Consider the following 20,136-nt stretch of genomic DNA (forward strand, 5'->3'; position numbering starts at 1 on the left):
CCTGTTCGGTTCGCACCAGAACCTGCGAACAGACCTAAACTTCGTGTGAACTTTAGAACCCTATTAAAGTCTATGGGACTCGAACGTTCACAATCTAAAGTGCTCATTTTAAAGGGTAATATGCAAGTTACTGTCCTAAAAAGTGTTTGGGGACCCGGGTCCTGCCCCAGGGGACATGGATCAATGCAAAAAAAAGTTTTAAAAACAGCCGTTTTTTCAGGAGCAGTGATTTTAATAATGATTAAAGTGAAACAATAAAAGTGTAATATTCCTTTAAATTTCGTAGCTGGGGGGTATCTATAGTATGCCTGTGAAGGGGCGCATGTTTCTGGTGCTTAGAACTGTCGCTGCACAAAGTGTCATTTGTGCAGGAAAAAAAGTCTTTTAAAATCACTTGCGGCTAAATTGTCGGGTCTCCGTAATACAGAGAACACTCAATGAGTGTTCTCTGTATTAGCCGACAATTCATTCATTCATTGATTAAAAAAAAAAAAAAAAAAAGCGTGGGGGTTCCCCTAAATTCAATTACCAGGCCCTTCAGGTCTGACATGGATATTAAGGGGAACCCCGTGTCAAATTTAAAAAAAAAAATTGACGTGGGGGTCCCCCCAAATATCCATACCAGACCCTTCAGGTCTGATATGGATATTAAGGGGAACCCCGCATCAAATTTTAAAAAAAAATTGACGTGGGGGTCCCCCTAAAAATCCATATCAGACCCTTTATCCGAGCACGCAACCTGGCAGGCCACAGGAAAAGAGGGGGGGACGAGAGAGCGGCCCCCCCTCCCTCCTGAACCGTACCAGGCCACATACCCTCAACATTGGGAGGATGCTTTGGGGGTCTGTGACCCCTCAAAGCACCTTGTCCCCATGTTGATAAGGACAAGGGCCTCATCCTCACAACCCTGGCCGTTGGTTGTGAGGGTCTGCGGGCGGGGGGCTTATCAGAATCTGGAAGCCCCCTTTAACAAGGGGACCCCCAGATCCCGCCCCCCCCCCTGTTTGAAATGGTAAGGGGGTACAAAAGTACCCCTACCATTTCACAAAGAAAGTGTCAAAATGGTTAAATAAGACAAACACACTTTTGAAAAATTCCTTTATTAAAAATGAAAAAAAAAAAAGATTCCAGCGGTCCTAATCCACTCTTGCTATCCAGCGACGGATCTCCGGGGTCCAGCGATGGATGATCATATCCAGCGACGGGGGAATCTCTCAGTCCAGCGCTGTCCATACATCCTTCTTCTGTCTCCTCTCCGGAGACACTGCAGAGAGCACAGCGCTGACGTTTCTTATATTGGGAGGGCGGGGCCACCCGTCACCTGACCCCGCCCCTCTGACGCTGCAGAGGGAAGCCAGGGGTTCCCCAGTGACGTGTGGGTGACCCCGCCCCCTCTGATGTAACGCAGGTTTCCGTTACATCAGAGGGGGCGGGGTCACCCACACGTCACTGGGGAACCCCTGGCTTCCCTCTCCAGCGTCAGAGGGGCGGGGTCAGGTGACGGGTGGCCCCGCCCTCCCAATATAAGAAACGTCAGCGCTGTGCTCTCTGCAGTGTCTCCGGAGAGGAGACAGAAGAAGAATGTGTATGGACAGCGCTGGACTGAGAGATCCCCCGTCGCTGGATATGATCATCCATCGCTGGACCCCGGAGATCCGTCGCTGGATAGCAAGAGTGGATTAGCACCGCTGGAATCTTTTTTTTTTTTTTTTTCATTTTTAATAAAGGAATTTTTCAAAAGTGTGTTTGTCTTATTTAACCATTTTGACACTTTCTTTGTGAAATGGTAGGGGTACTTTTGTACCCCCTTACCATTTCAAACAGGGGGGGGCCGGGATCTGGGGGTCCCCTTGTTAAAGGGGGCTTCCAGATTCTGATAAGCCCCCCACCCGCAGACCCTCACAACCAACGGCCAGGGTTGTGAGGATGAGGCCCTTGTCCTTATCAACATGGGGACAAGGTGCTTTGAGGGGTCACAGACCCCCAAAGCATCCTCCCAATGTTGAGGGTATGTGGCCTGGTACGGTTCAGGAGGGAGGGGGGCCGCTCTCTCGTCCCCCCCTCTTTTCCTGCGGCCTGCCAGGTTGCGTGCTCGGATAAAGGGTCTGATATGGATTTTTAGGGGGACCCCCACGTCAATTTTTTTAAAAAATTTGATGCGGGGTTCCCCTTAATATCCATATCAGACCTGAAGGGTCTGGTATGGATATTTGGGGGGACCCCCACGTCAATTTTTTTTTTAAATTTGACACGGGGTTCCCCTTAATATCCATGTCAGACCTGAAGGGCCTGGTAATTGAATTTAGGGGAACCCCCACGCTTTTTTTTTTTTTTTTTTTTTTAATCAATGAATGAATGAATTGTCGGCTAATACAGAGAACACTCATTGAGTGTTCTCTGTATTACGGAGACCCGACAATTTAGCCGCAAGTGATTTTAAAGGACTTTTTTTCCTGCACAAATGACACTTTGTGCAGCGACAGTTCTAAGCACCAGAAACATGCGCCCCTTTACAGGCATACTATAGATACCCCCCAGCTACGAAATTTAAAGGAATATTACACTTTTATTGTTTCACTTTAATCATTATTAAAATCGCTGCTCCTGAAAAAACGGCCGTTTTTAAAACTTTTTTTTGCATTGATCCATGTCCCCTGGGGCAGGACCCGGGTCCCCAAACACTTTTTAGGACAGTAATCTGCATATTACCCTTTAAAATGAGCACTTTCTCCCGTAGACTTGTATAGGGTGTTCCGGCTTTTCGAATTTGCTGCGAACAGCCCAAATTGTTCACTGTTCGCTGAACAGGCGAACAGGCAATGTTCGAGTAGAACATGAGTTCGACTCGAACTCGAAGCTCATCCCTAATCTTACCTAATGGTGAAGACTTTAAACCTAAACACTACACTAACTGCAGGGGTAGTTTATCTACTCACCTGCGACTGTGGAAAAGACCAAACTAGAATTTTGGCGTTGTATCGATCGACACGTTGCCAGTATCCAAAAACAAGATCCATCCCTCTCTTTGCGGAAGCACAGTGCCTCAATACATTGGGATACATGTCCAAAAAAAAAATGTCTTGAATTAGATCAGATTGGTCCAATTGCACGGGGTGGTGACTACAATAAATTGTTATTGCAGACTGAATTAAAATGGATATTTCTCTTAAAAGCCACCATAGCCCCTGGCCTCAGTGAGGCCCTTAATTTTAGGCCCTACCTTCCCGAGTTTGAATCAGGGATTTGTGAGTTGGATCTATAGTACAACTGCTTGATATATGGCTTTCCATATTAAAGTGGTTGTAAACCCTTACAACACACTTTGACCTACAGGAAAGCCTAGATTAAGGCTTACCTGTAGGTCCAAGAAATATCTCTTAAACACGGTTTAGGAGATATTTAACGAAAAACAGGCACCGCTGTCTACTAGACAGCGGCACACAGGCGCATTGAGCGCGGCACCGTCAACAGCGAATATGCCGCACGTGGCGGCTCCCGTGCGCATGCACGGGAGTGACGTCATCGCGGCTCCACCGAATGACAGCGGCGGAGCAGCGAAGACCCACTGAGAAGATGGATGCGCCGGACTACAGGGGACAGCGGTGACATCGCTGGCTCCTGTGTCAGGTAAGTGACACATAATGGACTACTATGCAATGCATAGTAGTCCATTATGCTTTACCTTTGCCGGGAATGAAAGAGGAAGTAAACTCATCAGGGTTTACTTCCTCTTTAAAGCATCTGAGAAAATGGGTCTTATTTCTATTACAGATGGTTATGCAGGGAAATTATTCCTGCGCATCTATACATCTCAACTTGTCCTAATGTTACAGAATATTTATTGCAAATTAATACCAACTTGACCAACTGTATTCTCCATTAGTCATTTTTCTCCTGTTGATGTTTATTAATAAATTGGTACTAACTACTATATTGTCTATGATAAGTACATGGCTTGTTTCTGCCAGTATTGCTATAATGTCATGTCTGTACATATTGTGCCATCATGTCTAGTACACTTTCTGTGTTCCCTGTGTTCCACTACTCCACTCATGGTGCTATGGGTATATCCTCTCTCCGGGTTGTGCATGCTTGAGTCTGGGCTTTCTCTGCTGGCTAGGGATGCACCCTACTTGGCATGGTTGGCTTCCTAGGAAGTCTTCACTGCGATGCGCTCCAGCTTTGAGTGCAAGCAGCGCCATTTTTCGCATGGTGACGTGGGATGAGACCCCGCTCCCCTGGGGCAGGCTTGTGACACATGCCGTCTCGCCGGGGGACTCTGGGAGTTGTACTTCAGCAGATTCTACCACACTACTCCTCCCACCTACTGTGCCAGCTGATTGCCATCATGATTTACAACGTGACTGGCCACCAGCCCTTCCACACCAGCTCATATACCAGCTCCTCAGTTCTCCTGGTAGATGCTGAATGAGCAAATGGGGAATGTGCAGCACACTTCACCTACTTCCATATCTCTCAGGTATTATGTACTATCGTTATCAGTAGTAGTCCCTAACTCTATAGCTGCAACTCAGCTGTTAGGAGGGCCACTCTGTGCTCTGTCTACTATTTGTGCATTTTGAATGGACCACTACTACCATACTGTTTTATATGTTTAATTCAGTTAGATTGGCCCAGTCTAAGCAAGAGCTATCTGGCTCCATTGGCTTGAGTCCTCGTAGCGAAGCAAGTTTTGCCCTGTTCTGGCCCTGAGACTGAAGTTGCTTGGAGATTGATCTTCCTAGTACCCATAAGTGGTTGTACCATCCTATCCCCTTCAGAACAGTTATGTATGAAGTGCCTTACTATGTAAGTATTTCATCCATATTTCTGATAATACATGCTATGTTAAACCAATGTATAGTTTTTCAGCTAAAACAGTATTGATCTTTATTACTTTATATTAATATTGATTATATTAATAGTGTACTATTTTACATCCTCTCTTTATTGTAGAAAATCTGTACCCATCTGAACCAATAACCAAACCTCTGAAGAAGGACTTGTAGTCCGTAACATGTAAGGTGTTATATACTGTATTGACCGCCACTAGTCCATCCTGCACCAGGACAGTGATCAGCTCATACAATTGTATCACATTGGGTATTAGATATTGCCTTATGTATCATGCACTCTTTCTACACGTTTATTATTGTGATTTCTTAATAAATGTATACCTTTCATATACTTTGTGCTTTGGCCTATCTAATAAAGACCTTAATGGGTTTAACCATCGTGCCTTTTGGTATCAGGTGTATTGCTATTTGTTCTGAATTTGGGTCAGACAGACCAAATCCTATTCACACACAATCCAATCCCTACCCCAATCTTTGTTCCAAGTATTGTTGTGGTTCATTTAATTACACACCCTGATGCTTTAAGTGTTTTTCCACTTTTGCAGCCAAATTGGGATAACGCCTACTTTATATTTGTTATATGTTCTCATTCACACAGCATAACTTACTTTTTTTTACATGCCTAACAATCCTACCTAGCTTTCCGCTTCTATGAAGATAAGGATGGGGTTACAATAGTTAACCCTGTCTGTATGTGCAGATCTCATTGTCAGTTGTTAATTAATGTTAAAGAATGACTGCCTGCGCAAAAAGTTAAGCAGGCCTTACATGGATCTAAATCCGGCTAGTTTACCAGGAACCAGCTGAAATTCAATCCATGTATGGGCAGGCTGATTGTACCCAAGTGTACCCGGTCTGATTTTTTACATTAGAGTACTGCAGGCGGCTATAGCTACTAGCAGTAATCATTGTGTCCTGCCAGCTCCCGAAACTAATCCCCTTCCCCCCACCCCCACTGGTATGAATGACTGTGTTGATGGGGGAATCACACAATTTGGTGGAAGAAAAGAAAATCAAGTCATCTATGGGCTGTTTTAAAAATCTCAAGGCTTGGGTGGTACATTGTATGTTTATAACTACTTGCCGTCCAGTCGCCATTGTTATACGGCAGTAGGTTGGCTTCTCTACGCGAATCGCCATAGCTGTACGGCGGCCACTTTAAGGGCTTCAGGGGGTGCACACGCGCACCCATGGTGTGACGCCAGAGCAGATGCGGGTGACTGGTGGACGCGATGTCTGCCGGCCACCCACTATCGGTCCTCAGAGAGCCAGAACAAGGATCTGTCAATGTAAACAGATTCCCGTTCTGTCAAGGAAGTAGAGAGAGATCGGCTGTTCCTAGTAATCAGGAACAGCGATCTCTCTCTACTCCCTGTCAGTTCACTCCCCCCACAGTTAGAAACACCTCCCTAGGACACACTTAACCCCTTGATCGCCCAATAGTGTTAACCCCTTCCCTATCAGTTACATTTATGCAGTAATCAGTGGCCATTTTTAGATCTGATCGCTGTATAAATGTCAATGGTCCCAAAAAAGTGTCAAAAGTGTCCGATCTGTCTGCCGCAATGTCGCAGTTCCACTAAAAAAGCACTGATCATCCCCATTACTAGTAAAAAAATTAAAATAAATTATTACTTAAAATGCCATAAATATATTCCCTATTTTTTAGATGCTATAACTTTTGCACAAACCAATCAATATACACTTATTGTGAATTTTTTTACCAAAACTATGTAGAAGAATACATATTGGCCCAAACTGATGAAGACTTTTTTGGGGGAAATTTATTATAGCCAAAAGCAAAAAATATATATATATTTTTTTTTCAAAATCGTCGCACTTGTTTTGTTTATAGCGCAAAAGATAAAACCGCAGAGGTGATCAAATACTACCAAAAGAAAGCTCTATTTGTGGGGGGGAAAAAAAGACAATTTTGTTTGGGTACAATGTCACACGATTTTTAGTTTGTTTTTTTTAAATTGGAAGCACACTATGATAATAGATGATCTTATTTCCAATTTAAATTATGAAAATTCTCCCAAAACTCTATGAGCCTGCTCTGTCCACATGAGAGCAATTAATAAGAGAAAGTCTAAAAGTAAACAGCTTCTGCCATATGGTTTAATAGAAACTCCATAATGCTTCTGTGTCATTGGTAAACCTTGTATAACATGTACACTATATTGTCAAAAGTATTGGGACCTCTGTCTTTACACGAACATGAACATTATTGGCATCCCAGTCTTAGTCAATAGGGTTCAATATTGAGTTGGCCCACCCTTTGCAGCTATAACAGCTTCAACCCTTTTGGGAAAGCTGTCCACAGGGTTTAGAAATGTGTCTATGGGAATGTTTGACCATTCTTCCAAAAGCGCATTTGTGAGGTCAGGCACTGATGTGGGACGAGAAGGCCTGGCTCACAGTCTCTGCTCTAATTCATCCCAAAGGTGTTCTATCGGGTTGAGGTCAGGACTCTGGGCAAGCTAGTCAAGTTCCTCCACCTCAAACTCGCTCATTCATGTCTTTATGGACCTTGCTTTGTGCACTGGTGTGCAGTCATGTTGGAACAGGAAGGGGCCTTCCCCAAACTGTTGCCACAAAGTTGTCCAAAATCTCTTACCTGGAACTAAGGGACCAAGTCCAACCCCTGAAAAACAACCCCACATTATAATCCCCTCTTCACAAAATTATTTGGACCAGTGCACAATGCAAGGTCCATAAAGACATAGATGAGCGAGTTTGGGGTTGAGGAACTTGACTGGCCTGCACAGAGTCCTGACCTTAACCCGATAGAACACCTTTGGGATGAATTCGAGCGGAGACCGCGAGCCAGGCCTTCTCATTCAAAATCAGTGCCTGACTTCACAAATTACGCTTCTGGAAGAATGGTCAAACATCCCCATAGACACACTCCTAAACCTTGTGGACAGCCTTCCCAGAAGAGTTGAAGCTGTTATAGCAGCAAAGCAGTTTTGCTAATCAGTATTTCTTGATCATACATCACGGGACACAGGAGCTTCATTACATAGTGGGTTATATAGGCACCTCTGGTGATTGGACACTGGTTGACCCCAATTAAGGAGAATTCCTCCCCTATATAACCCCTCCCATCTGGGAGGCACCTCAGTTTTTTCGCCAGTGTCTATGGTGATGGTCACGTAAAAACTTTAGCTCTATGCAGGTCCCTGCGAGGGCCGAAGGGCTACAACAAACCGGATCCATACCTCGGGCCGATATTTGACTCCCAAGATGGTATGGTACCCGGGCCTCGTCAGCCGAAGAAGCGAGGTTTTGCCTGTAAGTCCTCTCCATTGGAAGACCGGGCTCTGGGAAAACCAGACTTGGTGTACTGTTTATACAGAGCGCACGAAAGTTTCTGGCAGAGCTTTCTACATGGCCCAGGTGGGAGGTTCTTCCGAGAAGGAACCCCAGATAAACCTGAAGGTTGGCTAACAATACCCGCCGTGATGGGTGAAGGCTGGAATTTGTCTGGTTCAGCAATTCCTGCGGCGAGGACAGGTAAGGGAAGTTATCCTGTATATTTAATTATATGAATGGATTTCTTCATTGTGAGTAGTTGTATGTCTTACCTGGTTTCCACCACTAGAGGGAGTAAGAGCAGCCTGATGCATACTTACATGCCTTTCAATACACACGCTCAGTGAAGCCTGGTTCTCCAGCTGACTCACGTCTCCATTGCAGTCCCTGCCACAAACGAAGGTAAACAGGGGTCCCACGCAGTTCAGGGGTCCCACGCAGCTCCGTTTTTGGGTTCTCCTTCCCCCCCTGGATTCCGCGGTCCTCGTGCACGCGCCCGCGCGCTCCCGGCCTAATGGAGGAGGGGGGTGTGGTTGCGAGCCGTGCACGTCAGTGTGCACGGCGCTGTACTGCGCAGGTGCCAGGCGGCAGTTTTAAAAGCCCAGAGCGTCAGGGGGCTGTAATTGGAGACACAGGAGCTGTGGGCAGTAAGCATCCGTGGGGATTGGATCCAGACAAACCTTAGACACCTACTCAGCATCAGGTTGTGCAATTTAAGCATATATATTATTGTGAGACTTTAAGCACAACAGTGATTGCACTTGTACTAGTACCTCTGCTTTGTAGCCTAGTACTATGTCTCCTCGTAAGAGGGTCTCAGGGGGAGGTAGCAAAGGCACTGGTAAATCACCGCCTAGGTCTAGGGGTTCCAAAGTGCCTGTAAGTTACCATCCCCCCCTGCAAGACTGGAGCCAGCCTCTCAAGACGAGTCAGTGCCCCTGTCGGGTTTTGCAGCCTCTCCTAATGTCGCAGCCCCGGTTTATGTCACTGAGGACTCCCTTAGGGCTACATTGGAGGGTTTTGAAGGGAGAATCATGAATTTTATTTCTGCTTCCCTAAAAGATAGCAGGAAAAGGGGTAGATCCCCCCCTCTGCTGAAATCCCTCTCTCAGATGAATCTTCTGAAAATGAGGAGGGATCCCTATCTTTGGATAGGGATCATGAGCAGTCGGATGAGTCAGAGGAAGAGGAGATAGTCCCCTCCTCCCAGGCGCTCAGAAAACAGGTGCAGTATTATACTGAATTGGTGCGTACCACATTCAGAATGCCTGCTGCTGAAGTCGCTACGTCCTCTGTTTCTTCCCTGGGAGTCAGGAAAGCCCCACAGACTGCCTATTCCTTCCCAATTCATCCCTTAATGGATAAATTGATGTATGAGGATTGGGGACATCCCGATAAACTGTTTGCTCCTCCTAAAAGGTTTTCTATGCATTATCCTGTGGAGGAAAGTTTCACCAAGAAGTGGGGGGTCCCATCTGTCGATGCGGCTGTTTCTTGTGTGAATAAAAACCTGACTTGTCCATTGGATAATGCACAGGTATTCAAGGATCCAGCTGATAAAAAGCTGGAAACCTTATTAAAAGCCTCCTTTTCCATGGCTGGCACTGTGGTGCAACCTACAGTCGCAGCCGTGGGGTTGTGTCAGTTCCTCAAGGAACAGGTTAAACAGATGCTTGGGCTCCTTCCCAGTGAGGAAGTAGAAAATTATACAGAATTGCCTCACATTCTGTGTTTCATAATCGATGCGATTTTGAAAACCGTCCAACAAGCATCACGTTTGTCTCTCATGTTGGTTCACATGCGAAGGGCCCTATGGCTAAAGAATTGGGCAGCTGAGCTGTCATGCAAGAAGCATTTGGCTGGGTTCCCGTTTAAAGGGGAGCGTTTGTTTGGAGAAGAATTAGATAAGTTCGTCCAAAATATTTCAGGGGGTAAATCTACTCTCCTTCCAGTCAAAAAGAGCAAGCGTCCTTCAATCAGGCGTGCTCTCTCTCCCGAAGCATCAAGCTCTAAACAGTGGCGACGGCCTTCTCAGTCCTCCTCTACTAGAAAGGCTCAAGGCCGAGCCCAGGGACAGAAAAAGACTTGGGGGCGAAAGCCTGCCAAGAAGAGCCCAAAAACTTCCTTGTGAAGGGGCGCCCCCGCTCGGCAGAGTGGGGGGAAGGCTCCTGCAGTTTGCAGGCGCCTGGCGGGAAGAGATCCAGGACAAGTGGGTGATCTCTTCAGTATCTCTGGGCTACAAGCTAGAGTTTCAGGAGATTCCACCTTCTCGTTTCCTAAGGTCAAGGATCCCCAGGGATCCAGTAAAGCAAAAACCGCTATTTCTGGCCTTAGATCAGTTACTATCCCAGGGTGTTATAGTAGAAGTGAACCCGAAAGATCAGGGTTCAGGGTTTTACTCAAATCTCTTCACCGTTCCAAAGCCAAATGGAAGTGTCAGACCTATCCTGGATCTGAAGGATCTGAACCGGTTTTTAAACATCCGGTCCTTCCGAATGCAGTCAATCCGCACTGTAGTCTCCTCCCTGCAAGGGGGAGAATTCATGGCATCAATAGATATCAAGGATGCATATCTCCATGTGCCAATTTTTCCCGCACACCAAAAATTTCTAAGGTTCGCGGTAGAGCGGCGCCATTTTCAATTTGTGGCCTTGCCGTTCGGGCTTGCTACAGCCCCTCGAGTCTTCACAAAGATTCTGGACCCTCTCTTAGCAAACTTAAGAGCTCAGGGCATTGCCGTCATGGCTTATCTAGACGACTTGCTTCTCATGGAGAAAACTGCAGCGTTCCTAAGTCGCAGCGTCACCAAAACGCTAGAACATCTAGAACGCCTAGGTTGGATCATAAACCTAGAAAAGTCGTCCCTACAACCGACTACCAGGTTGGAATACCTAGGTATGATCATCGACACCGCTCAGAGCAGGGTGTTTCTCCCAAGGCTAAAAGCCTTGGCCATTGGGGATCTGGTGCGCCTGATTCTGGGCAGAAGATCTTCCTCCATTCGGTTGTGCATGAGACTGTTAGGGAAAATGGTCGCCTCCTTCGAGGCCATCCCATTCGCCCAGTTCCACTCAAGGCCTCTGCAAGGATGCATCCTTGCGGCTTGGAACAGGAAGCCCCAATCTCTGGATCTTCCTATGCGTCTATCCCCAGGGACACGCAAGAGTCTTGTCTGGTGGTTACAAACCAAGAATTTGCTGAAGGGCAAAACTTTTCTTCCTCTCTCATGGAAGATTATCACAACAGATGCCAGCCTGACAGGCTGGGGAGCTGTATTGGAGGAAACATGCTCGCAGGGGAAATGGTCTGCGACCGAGAATCTACTGCCCATAAACATCTTGGAGATCCGGGCAGTTTACATGGCTCTCATAAAGTGGTCTTACAGACTGCGAGGTTTCCCGGTTCGGGTTCAGTCCGACAATGCCACCGCAGTGGCTTATATCAATCACCAGGGCGGTACCAGAAGTCTGGTGGCCCAAAAAGAGGTGAATCGCATACTTGTCTGGGCAGAAAAGCATGTTCCGTGTCTTTCTGCAGTCTTCATCCCAGGAGTGGAGAATTGGCAGGCGGATTTTCTCAGCCGCCAGCAGTTGTGCCCGGGAGAATGGGCTCTGCACCCCGACGTGTTTCAGAACTTATGTCACAAGTGGGGTACTCCAGACGTAGATCTGTTTGCATCCAGGTTCAACAGGAAACTGGACAAGTTTGTATCAAGGACAAGAGATGCACTTGCTCAGGGGTCAGATGCTCTGACAGTTCCCTGGGATCAGTACAATCTGATCTATGCCTTCCCCCCGAGCCCGCTTCTGTCGAGGTTCCTGGGAAGAGTCAAGAGGGAGACAAAGTCGGTCCTTTTGGTGGCCTCGGCTTGGCCCAGGCGACCATGGTATGCAGAAATCATGAAGTTGGCAGTAGGCAGGCCATGGACCCTCCCTCTCCGGCCAGATCTGCTCTCACAGGGTCCAATCTACCATCCTGCTTTACGCAGTCTGGATTTGACGGTTTGGCTGCTGAGACCCACATTCTGAGAGACCGTGGCCTTTCGGGGCCAGTCCTTTCTACTCTGGTCAATGCCAGAAAGCCGGCCTCCAAGCTTATTTTTTCCAAAATCTGGAGGACATATGTTTCCTGGTGTGAACTCAGGAAATGGCATCCTAGAAAATATATCATTAACAGAATCTTGGCCTTTCTCCAGTCAGGCCTAGAGATGAATTTGGCCATAAGCACTATCAAAGTGCAGATTTCGGCCCTGTCAGTATTTTTTCAAAAGCCGCTTGCATCACATTCCCTAGTACGGGCTTTTATCCAGGGGGCTATGCGGACAAAACCGCCAGTTAAACCTCCGGTATGCCCATGGGATCTGAATTTGGTTCTCTCGGCCTTACAGGGGCAACCATTTGAACCTTTGCATCTGGCTTCTTTAGTTCTCCTGACTAAAAAGCTGGTCTTCTTAGTAGCCATATCTACGGCTAGAAGAGTATCAGAGTTGGCAGCTCTTTCCAGTAAGGAGACGTATTTAATTATCCATAAGGACCGGGTGGTCATGCGTCCCAACAGGTCCTTTCTACCTAAGGTGGTTTCGGGTTTCCATTTGAATCAGGATGTAATCCTACCATCCTTTTTTCCGGACCCTCAGTCCACAGAAGAAGAATCTTTACACACTTTGGATGTGGTTAGAGCAATCAGTATGTATCTTCAAGCAACGTCTCAGATAAGGAAAACTGATTGTTTGTTTATTCTGCCGGAAGGCCCTAGAAAGGGCCAGGCGGCGTCAAAATCCACTCTCTCAAGGTGGATCAGGCAAGTTATTTCTCAGGCCTATGGTTTAAAGGGGAAGATTCCTCCTTTTCGGGTGAAGGCGCACTCTACTAGGGCTGTTAGTGCTTCTTGGGCAGTGCATCACCAGGCCTCCCTGGCTCAGATCTGTAAGGCTGCGACTTGGTCATCAGTCCACACATTCACCAGATTCTATCAGGTGGATATCAGAGGCAGTGGCGGAACTACCGCCATAGCGGCACATGCAGCCGCTATGGGGCCCGCAGCTGAGAGGGGCCCGTGGGAAGGATGAGGAATGCATACTGTGGAGGGGGGCATCACCTCCCGCATGTTCCCCCAGCCAGCGGAAGCGAGGAGAGGAAGAGGCAAGCTGTCTGTACGAGCAGAGAGCTGTAATAGCTTTCATTTGAATGTCCCGTGTTCCCGGGGCTCACCGTCACATAGCCCCACCTCTTGGCCCGGCGTCTTTGATAGACAGAACACCGGTCCAATGCGGGACATGTGACATCATCAAAGGCTGCAGGCCAAGAGGTGGGGCTATGTGACGGTGAGCCCCGGGAACACAGGACATTCAAATGAAAGCTATTACAGCTCTCTGCTCGTACAGACAGCTTGCCTCTTCCTCTCCTCGCTTCCCCTGGCTGGGGGACCGTGCGGACGGTGCTCGCCCCCCCCCCCCCCCCCACTCTGAGTCAGCCCCACACTTGCCCGCAGCCATTTGAGGGCTCCATACTGGACAGTGGACTGCACTCCACATCCTCCCCGGTAGTTCTGCCACTGGCTCGCCTCTTCCTCTGCACAGGTGAGGCTGCAATTGTGACTGCATATTCATTCAGCATTTCTCTAGTTCTTCTAATTCTAACATTAGTCATTGGTTACATAAAGGAAAATTACAAATGCTGATCTTTTAATTCGTGTTATATGGTAATTTTTTGAATTTGAATTGGCAAAGGAAACTAATGTTTGAAAAAAAATTTATGTCTAAAGAACATGTAATGTACAGTGCATTTTTGCATGTAGGAATTATCTTTACTACATATTTCTGATTTTTTTTTTTTTTTTTTTTACAGCTATAAAGTTAACAGTATTAGTGTTTGCATTTTTAACCACTTTCAGACCGGACCAATTTGCTGGTCAAAGACCAGACCACTTTTTGCGATTCGGCACTGCGTCGCTTTAACTGACAATTGCGCGGTCGTGCGACGTGGCTCCCAAACAAAATTGACGTCCTTTTTTTCCCACAAATAGAGCTTTCTTTTGGTGGTATTTGATCACCCCTGTGGTTTTTATTTTTTGCGCTATAAACAAAAATAGAGCGACAATTTTGAAAAAAACGCATTATTTTTTACTTTTTGTTATAATAAATATCCCCCAAAAATATATAAAAAAACATATATTTTTTTCCCTCAATTTAGGCCGATACGTATTCTTGTACATATTTTTGGTAAAAAAAAAATCGCAATAAGCGATTATTGATTGGTTTGCGCAAAAGTTATAGCGTTTACAAAATAGGGATAGTTTTATAGCATTTTTATTAATTTTTTATTATTTTTTTTTTTACTAGTAATGGCGGCGATCTGCGATTTTTATTGTGACTGCGACATTGTCGGGGACCCATCGGACATTTTTGGGACCATTGTCATTTATACAGTAATCACTGCTATATAAATGCAGTGATTCCTGTTTAAATGACACTGGCAGTAAAAAGGGTTAACCAGTGGGTGGCAGTGTAGGGGTTAAGTGTTCCTAGGTGTGTGTTACTAACTGTGGGGGGGTTGGGCTTTCATTTAGTGTACACTGATCTCTGCTCCAATCACATGGAGCAGAGATCAGCGTCACTAGTTGCTAGGCAGAATGGGAAAATGTTGTTTATACAGCATTTCCTCCATTCGGCCGCTCCGTGAGACGATCGCGGGGATGCCCGCGGCGATCGAGTCCGCGGGTCCCGCGACCGGACTCACGGGGGTCCCGACCAGCGCGGTCAGCACGTCCTGAGTAAAGTCATTCAGGAGGGATCCAGGCCAGGTGTCGGTGAGTGGAAATCACAGTGGAAAGCTCTGGAAGAGACATGCCAGGAGTTGGATGTAGAGCCAGAGCCCCCCCACTGTGAGGCAGCCCCACACTTGCCAGCAGCCATTTGAGGGCTCCAGTATGCATTCCTCATCCTCCCCGGTAGTTCCGCCACTGGCTCGCCTCTCCCTCTGCACAGGTGAGGCTGCATTGTGCTCGGGTCACGCTGCATTGGGCACAGGTGAGGCTGTATTGGGCATGGGTCACGATGCATTGGGCATAGGGGAGGCTGCATTGGGCACAGGTGAGGCTGTATTGGGCACAGGCAGGCCACGCTGCATTGGGCACAGGTGAGACCACATTGGGCACAGGGGAGGGTGCTTTGGGCACAGGCCACACTGCATTGGGCATAGGTAAGGCTGTATTGGGCACTGGACAGGCTGCATTGGGCACAAGTGGGCACAGGTGAGGCAGTATTGGGCATGGGCAGGCCACGCTGCATTGGGAACAGGCAGGCCACATTGGGTACAGGTGAGGATTATTGAAGCGCTAACACCAGCTGTTTGGAGTATCTTTATCTGTTGATTGTTAAACGTTCTGGAATATGTATATTGCTATTGTGGTGTAGAATCTGGGCCTGTTGTCCCTCCATCCCTTTTCTTTGCTTCCTTCCTTCTTTCCTCCTTCATCTCAGACTCGAACCACACCCCCTTTGAGCCACGCATTTTAAACCACGCCCACTATTTAATTTAAGCCCCGCCATTTTTTTGTGGGGGGGGGCTGTTTGAGAGGGGGGGGGGGGGCCCATACAACATTTTGCTATGGGGCCCTGTGATTTCTAGTTACGCCCCTGATCAGAGGGCAAGAGGATATTGCCTTCGGGCGCAGTGTACTGCGAGCTGCAGTTTAGGTCCTCCGGTCCCAGGTGGTCTATATTTATGATCTGTGTCTCCCTCCCCTCAATCTGAGCATTGCTATGGGACATCCCACTATGTAATGAAGCTCCTGTGTCCCGTGATGTATGATCAAGAAAATGGGATTTTTATATACAGCTTACCTGTAAAATCCTTTTCTTGAGAGTACATCACGGGACACAGGGCTCCCGCCCCTCTTGGGTTTTACGTGGTTTCCTATTGCTTTGCTACAAAACTGAGGTGCCTCCCAGATGGGAGGGGTTATATAGGGGAGGAATTCTCCTTAATTGGGGTCAACCAGTGTCCAATCACCAGAGGTGCCTATATAACCCACTATGTAATGAAGCTCCTGTGTCCCGTGATGTACTCTCAAGAAAAGGATTTTACAGGTAAGCTGTATATAAAAATCCAATTTTTTACTGCCAGCCAGTAAAAAACAGGCAATTTTCTCTTGGCAGTAAAAAGAAAAGGTTACAAGTAAAAAAATATGTCTGTAACGCTCGTCCCGGAGACACCCGAGACCATACTAGTGACAGCTACAGTGTGTTCGGGCGACTCTGGTGGAGGCAGTGCCCGAGCATGTCCTGTGATGTCATGGTGCAAGGGAGCCAAGCAGAGTGGCCAGAGCCTTGTGTGTGGGTCTGTGGGATGGGTGCAAGGCAGGCTGGGAGCGGGACCATCAGTGATGTTTGGACTGGAGGGTCCACCTGGCTTGGAGAGAGACTGTCACTCTGGAGGGGATGTGTCATGTTGGTAATCTGTACTGCTGCACACTGCTGTCAGTATCACTGTGAGAGTCAATTTCATGTGTGTGCCACCCATTCTAATTTCTTGCCCTCTTGAGTTCTGTCCCTGAGCTACTTATTATATCGAAAATAAAATAAAAAATATTTTTTTTGCCTTAATATCTGCCTTAAATCACATTGCTAATTACATATTGTAATTGTTTGTAGCCTAAATAGTGAAATTTGTACTTAAAACTGTAATTTTGTAACTTTTGGAAATGCCAGTAAAAACTTGGCTGTGCCGGTAAATTTTGGGTGTCATGTCCGTAAATTTCATTCTGTTAGGTTGGCAACACTGCTGTAAAGGGTGGGCCAATGCAATATTGAACCCTACGGACTAAGCCCTTGTACACACGGTCGGACATTCTGACAACCAAATCCGTCGGATTTTGTCCGACGGATTTTGTCCGAAACTGTTGCATACACACAGTAGGACAAAGTTGTCAGAGAATCCGATCATACTTAACGTGATGATGTTATTTCGTTAGGACGGGACTACGTTCAGGCTAGTAGCCAATAGCTTTGGTCTAGGAATTTGATCTGAGTATGTGTGGCACTTTGTCCAATCGGAATTCTCTACACATGATCGGACAAAGTCCGATCGGATCATGTTGTCGGAAAATGTTATAGCCCAGCTGGAAAATTTGGTCCATCGGATACTCAGACGGAAACAGTCCAATGGAGCCCACACACTGTCGGATTATGCGACAACATGGTCCTATCGGGCATTGTCCATCGGAATGTTCGACCGTGTGTACAAGGGCTTAGACTGGGATGTCATTAAAGTTCATGTGCGTGTAAAGGCAGGTGTCCCAATACTTTTGACAATATCATGTATATTTGTAAAATGATCGTAAGCATAGTTGAAAAAAAAATTAAAAAGATTTGAAAAAATTAATTTAGAATGTATACATTTAAACAAAAATTGATTCAACACCATTATAATTCCCTTTTAAAATAATAATTTTGTGGCCTGATTGCTTGTTTGTTAATTTGTCCATGCTGCCGCTGCTGAGATTGTGGTTTAAGAAAAAACAAAGCTTAAAAACCTATTATTTTGCTTTGATTACAGACGAGTTTGTGCTTTTTACTGAGCTACGCAAGACCACATGTGTTACAGTAAAGTTGTGCAATCTATCACAAAATTATACAATTTGAGGAGGTTGAATGCTACTTTAGTTCTGAGCAGATTTAATACTGACCACCTGTACTTTCTTTTCCAAATTTTCTCCACAGTAATTAAAAGTAAAGTAAATAAAGTAAAATCATTTAAATTGTTGTGCTTTTTAAACCAACACTTTCCAAATCATACAATCAGATTGCAACTTGTTTGGTCAGCTTTGGAAACAAATTTAAAGGTTTACTTACCCCTCCACTCACTGGACCGAAAGAATGTCCTGACGAGTCTGGCTCCTCAATATACAAAGTATAGAAGTCTGGCCTGTCCATCACAACAAACATGTTAGTAATTATCAGTGTTAATTACACACGGTGCATATTTATAAGAATTAAAAAAAATACCTTTCATTTTTTGGAAGGTCTAGCCATTTTAGTACAGAATCTATTCTTTCTTCGTAGGAAACAGAGCTGCAATACAGATGATATTCTTAAATCAGTTGCAAACTAAATTTCTCTTTTTCCCCAAATAAAAAATATGTTATACTTACCCGCTCTGTGCAAAGGTATTGCACAGAGCAGCCCCAACCCTCCTCCTCTAGGGTCTCCTGCCTTTTTCTTAGTTTTGGATAGAGGAGAGATAGCTTAGAACCCCTGTTTATAGCCGTTTGTGTCCCCGTTTGGGAGATTCCCCCTCTCTATTTGTCCTGTTTACCATTATCGTTGAAAGTGAAAATAAAATAAAATCCTAAATTTTAGGTTGTCCCCAGAAAAATAATAGAGGGGACATTATCCAATGGGAACACTACTTCTGGTGACCTGGGGGTCTTAAAGAGTATCCCTTAATTTGCAAGGATTTTTTATCACTTCCTGTTTTGGCTATGGGACAGGAAGTGAAATGAAATCTCCCTAATGGGACAGAGATGGAAAAATAAACATTACAGGGGTTATAATATTCCCTTACTCTATCCAAAATGGGAAAAAAACAAAAAAAAACATAGTTCTGCTTTAAAGTAAAAAAAAACTGATGACTTTAGAACCACTTTAATAAAATAGCTTACAATTTATTGACAAGATTAATACAAAATACATTTCATAAATACACTAAACATGGTCAATAAACAATTAAGCACTTAAGGACCGCCAATATAGCAGATATACAGTGAGGCCCGGAGCGATGGAAATGTAATGAAAATAGTGAAGGGCTGGTGTTTCATCACATATGGCAACTCATCACATTTGGCTACGGAAGTGACGTTCTGCTGAGAAATTTTGCACTGCGCATGTGTAACTTGCCGATATGCATTCCAAAAATTTTTACGACAATACGGAGCAGTGAAACCATCAGATAATGTAACGGAAGTGACGTTAGAGACAAGCTCTTCTTCTGTATAATAATTGATTGCAAGACACCACTTTTCAACAGGGCCCCTCGCGGGCTCACTTCGCTCGCTGCTCTTTGGGCATGGCCTCACTTCGCTCTGCATAATTATAATCTAACTCTATGTCCACTTGGATGGTGGGGCTTGAACCTAGACTTAGGGGTGGAGCCACATAATAACTGCTCAAGCGCAGTTCAACGTCACACTATCTGACAGTTTTAGTGTGCTGTTTTGTCATAAAAGTGTTGGAACGCATATGGCGCCGTCACACATGCGCACTCCAGTGGGTAGCCAAATGTGATGAATCGCCACATGTGACGATACATCGGCATGACAGAGTGAGAAAGGGAGGTAATGAAGGGGTTCAGGAAGTTAAAGTTTTAGAAGCAGGGAAAGAGAGGATTGGCTGAGAGAAGCAGGATAGGGAGGAGTTTTGTAGTTAAGACGGAGGCGGGGCTCTCGGGCATGATTGGAGGGTCAGTAAGGTGGTAGAAAGCAGAAATTGGGGACATCTGATCTACACTAGTCATGCTACAGGGACACCCCCCTGTGCAGAATCATGTATATATATGTGATTCTGCACTTCTGTCTAGAGCTTGTGCCTGCACAACTGGTAGGCTGTTTCTGCTGTGCTTATTCACAGCAGAAGCTGATCTGAGGGTTCCGGGCATTGGTTGTCCTCTGGCACCCACTGATTTCCAGGCAGAGTCACAGCGCAAAGCTCTGCCTATATAAACAAGGCAGAGTTCTGTTCTGACAGGGAGGGAAGTGATTGTGTTCCTGCAAAGCAGAGAATAAAATCCATCACTTTCCTTAGTAAAAGCACCTCACATAGCACACAAAAACATTTGATCACCCTAGATGTTTAACCCCTTCCCAGCCAGTGTCATTGGTACAGTGACAGTGCATATTTTTTTTAGCACTGATCACTGTATTAGTGTCACTGGTTCCCATAAAATGTCAAAATTGTTAGTTATTG

At 45.8% G+C, this 20,136-nt stretch overlaps 1 protein-coding gene across 3 annotated transcripts in view; it reads right to left on the minus strand.

Annotated features, from left to right (window-relative positions):
* ENPP3 (ectonucleotide pyrophosphatase/phosphodiesterase 3) overlaps window positions 1-20,136 on the minus strand; it is a 210,104-nt gene that overhangs the window by 100,932 nt on the left and 89,036 nt on the right. For all 3 annotated transcript variants that reach the window (XM_077486862.1, XM_077486861.1, XM_077486863.1), the window contains exons 10-11: window positions 18,181-18,246; window positions 18,028-18,100 (exon numbers count right to left, since the gene is read on the minus strand). In XM_077486862.1, the coding sequence (XP_077342988.1) occupies window positions 18,028-18,100; window positions 18,181-18,246 (139 nt within the window). The remainder of the gene's footprint in view (window positions 1-18,027; window positions 18,101-18,180; window positions 18,247-20,136) is intronic.

The sequence above is a fragment of the Lithobates pipiens genome, unplaced genomic scaffold, assembly GCF_037356315.1.
Source record: "Lithobates pipiens isolate NorthernLeopardFrog02 unplaced genomic scaffold, aLitPip1_a1.2 Scaffold_18, whole genome shotgun sequence".
Taxonomy (NCBI): Eukaryota; Metazoa; Chordata; class Amphibia; order Anura; family Ranidae; genus Lithobates; species Lithobates pipiens.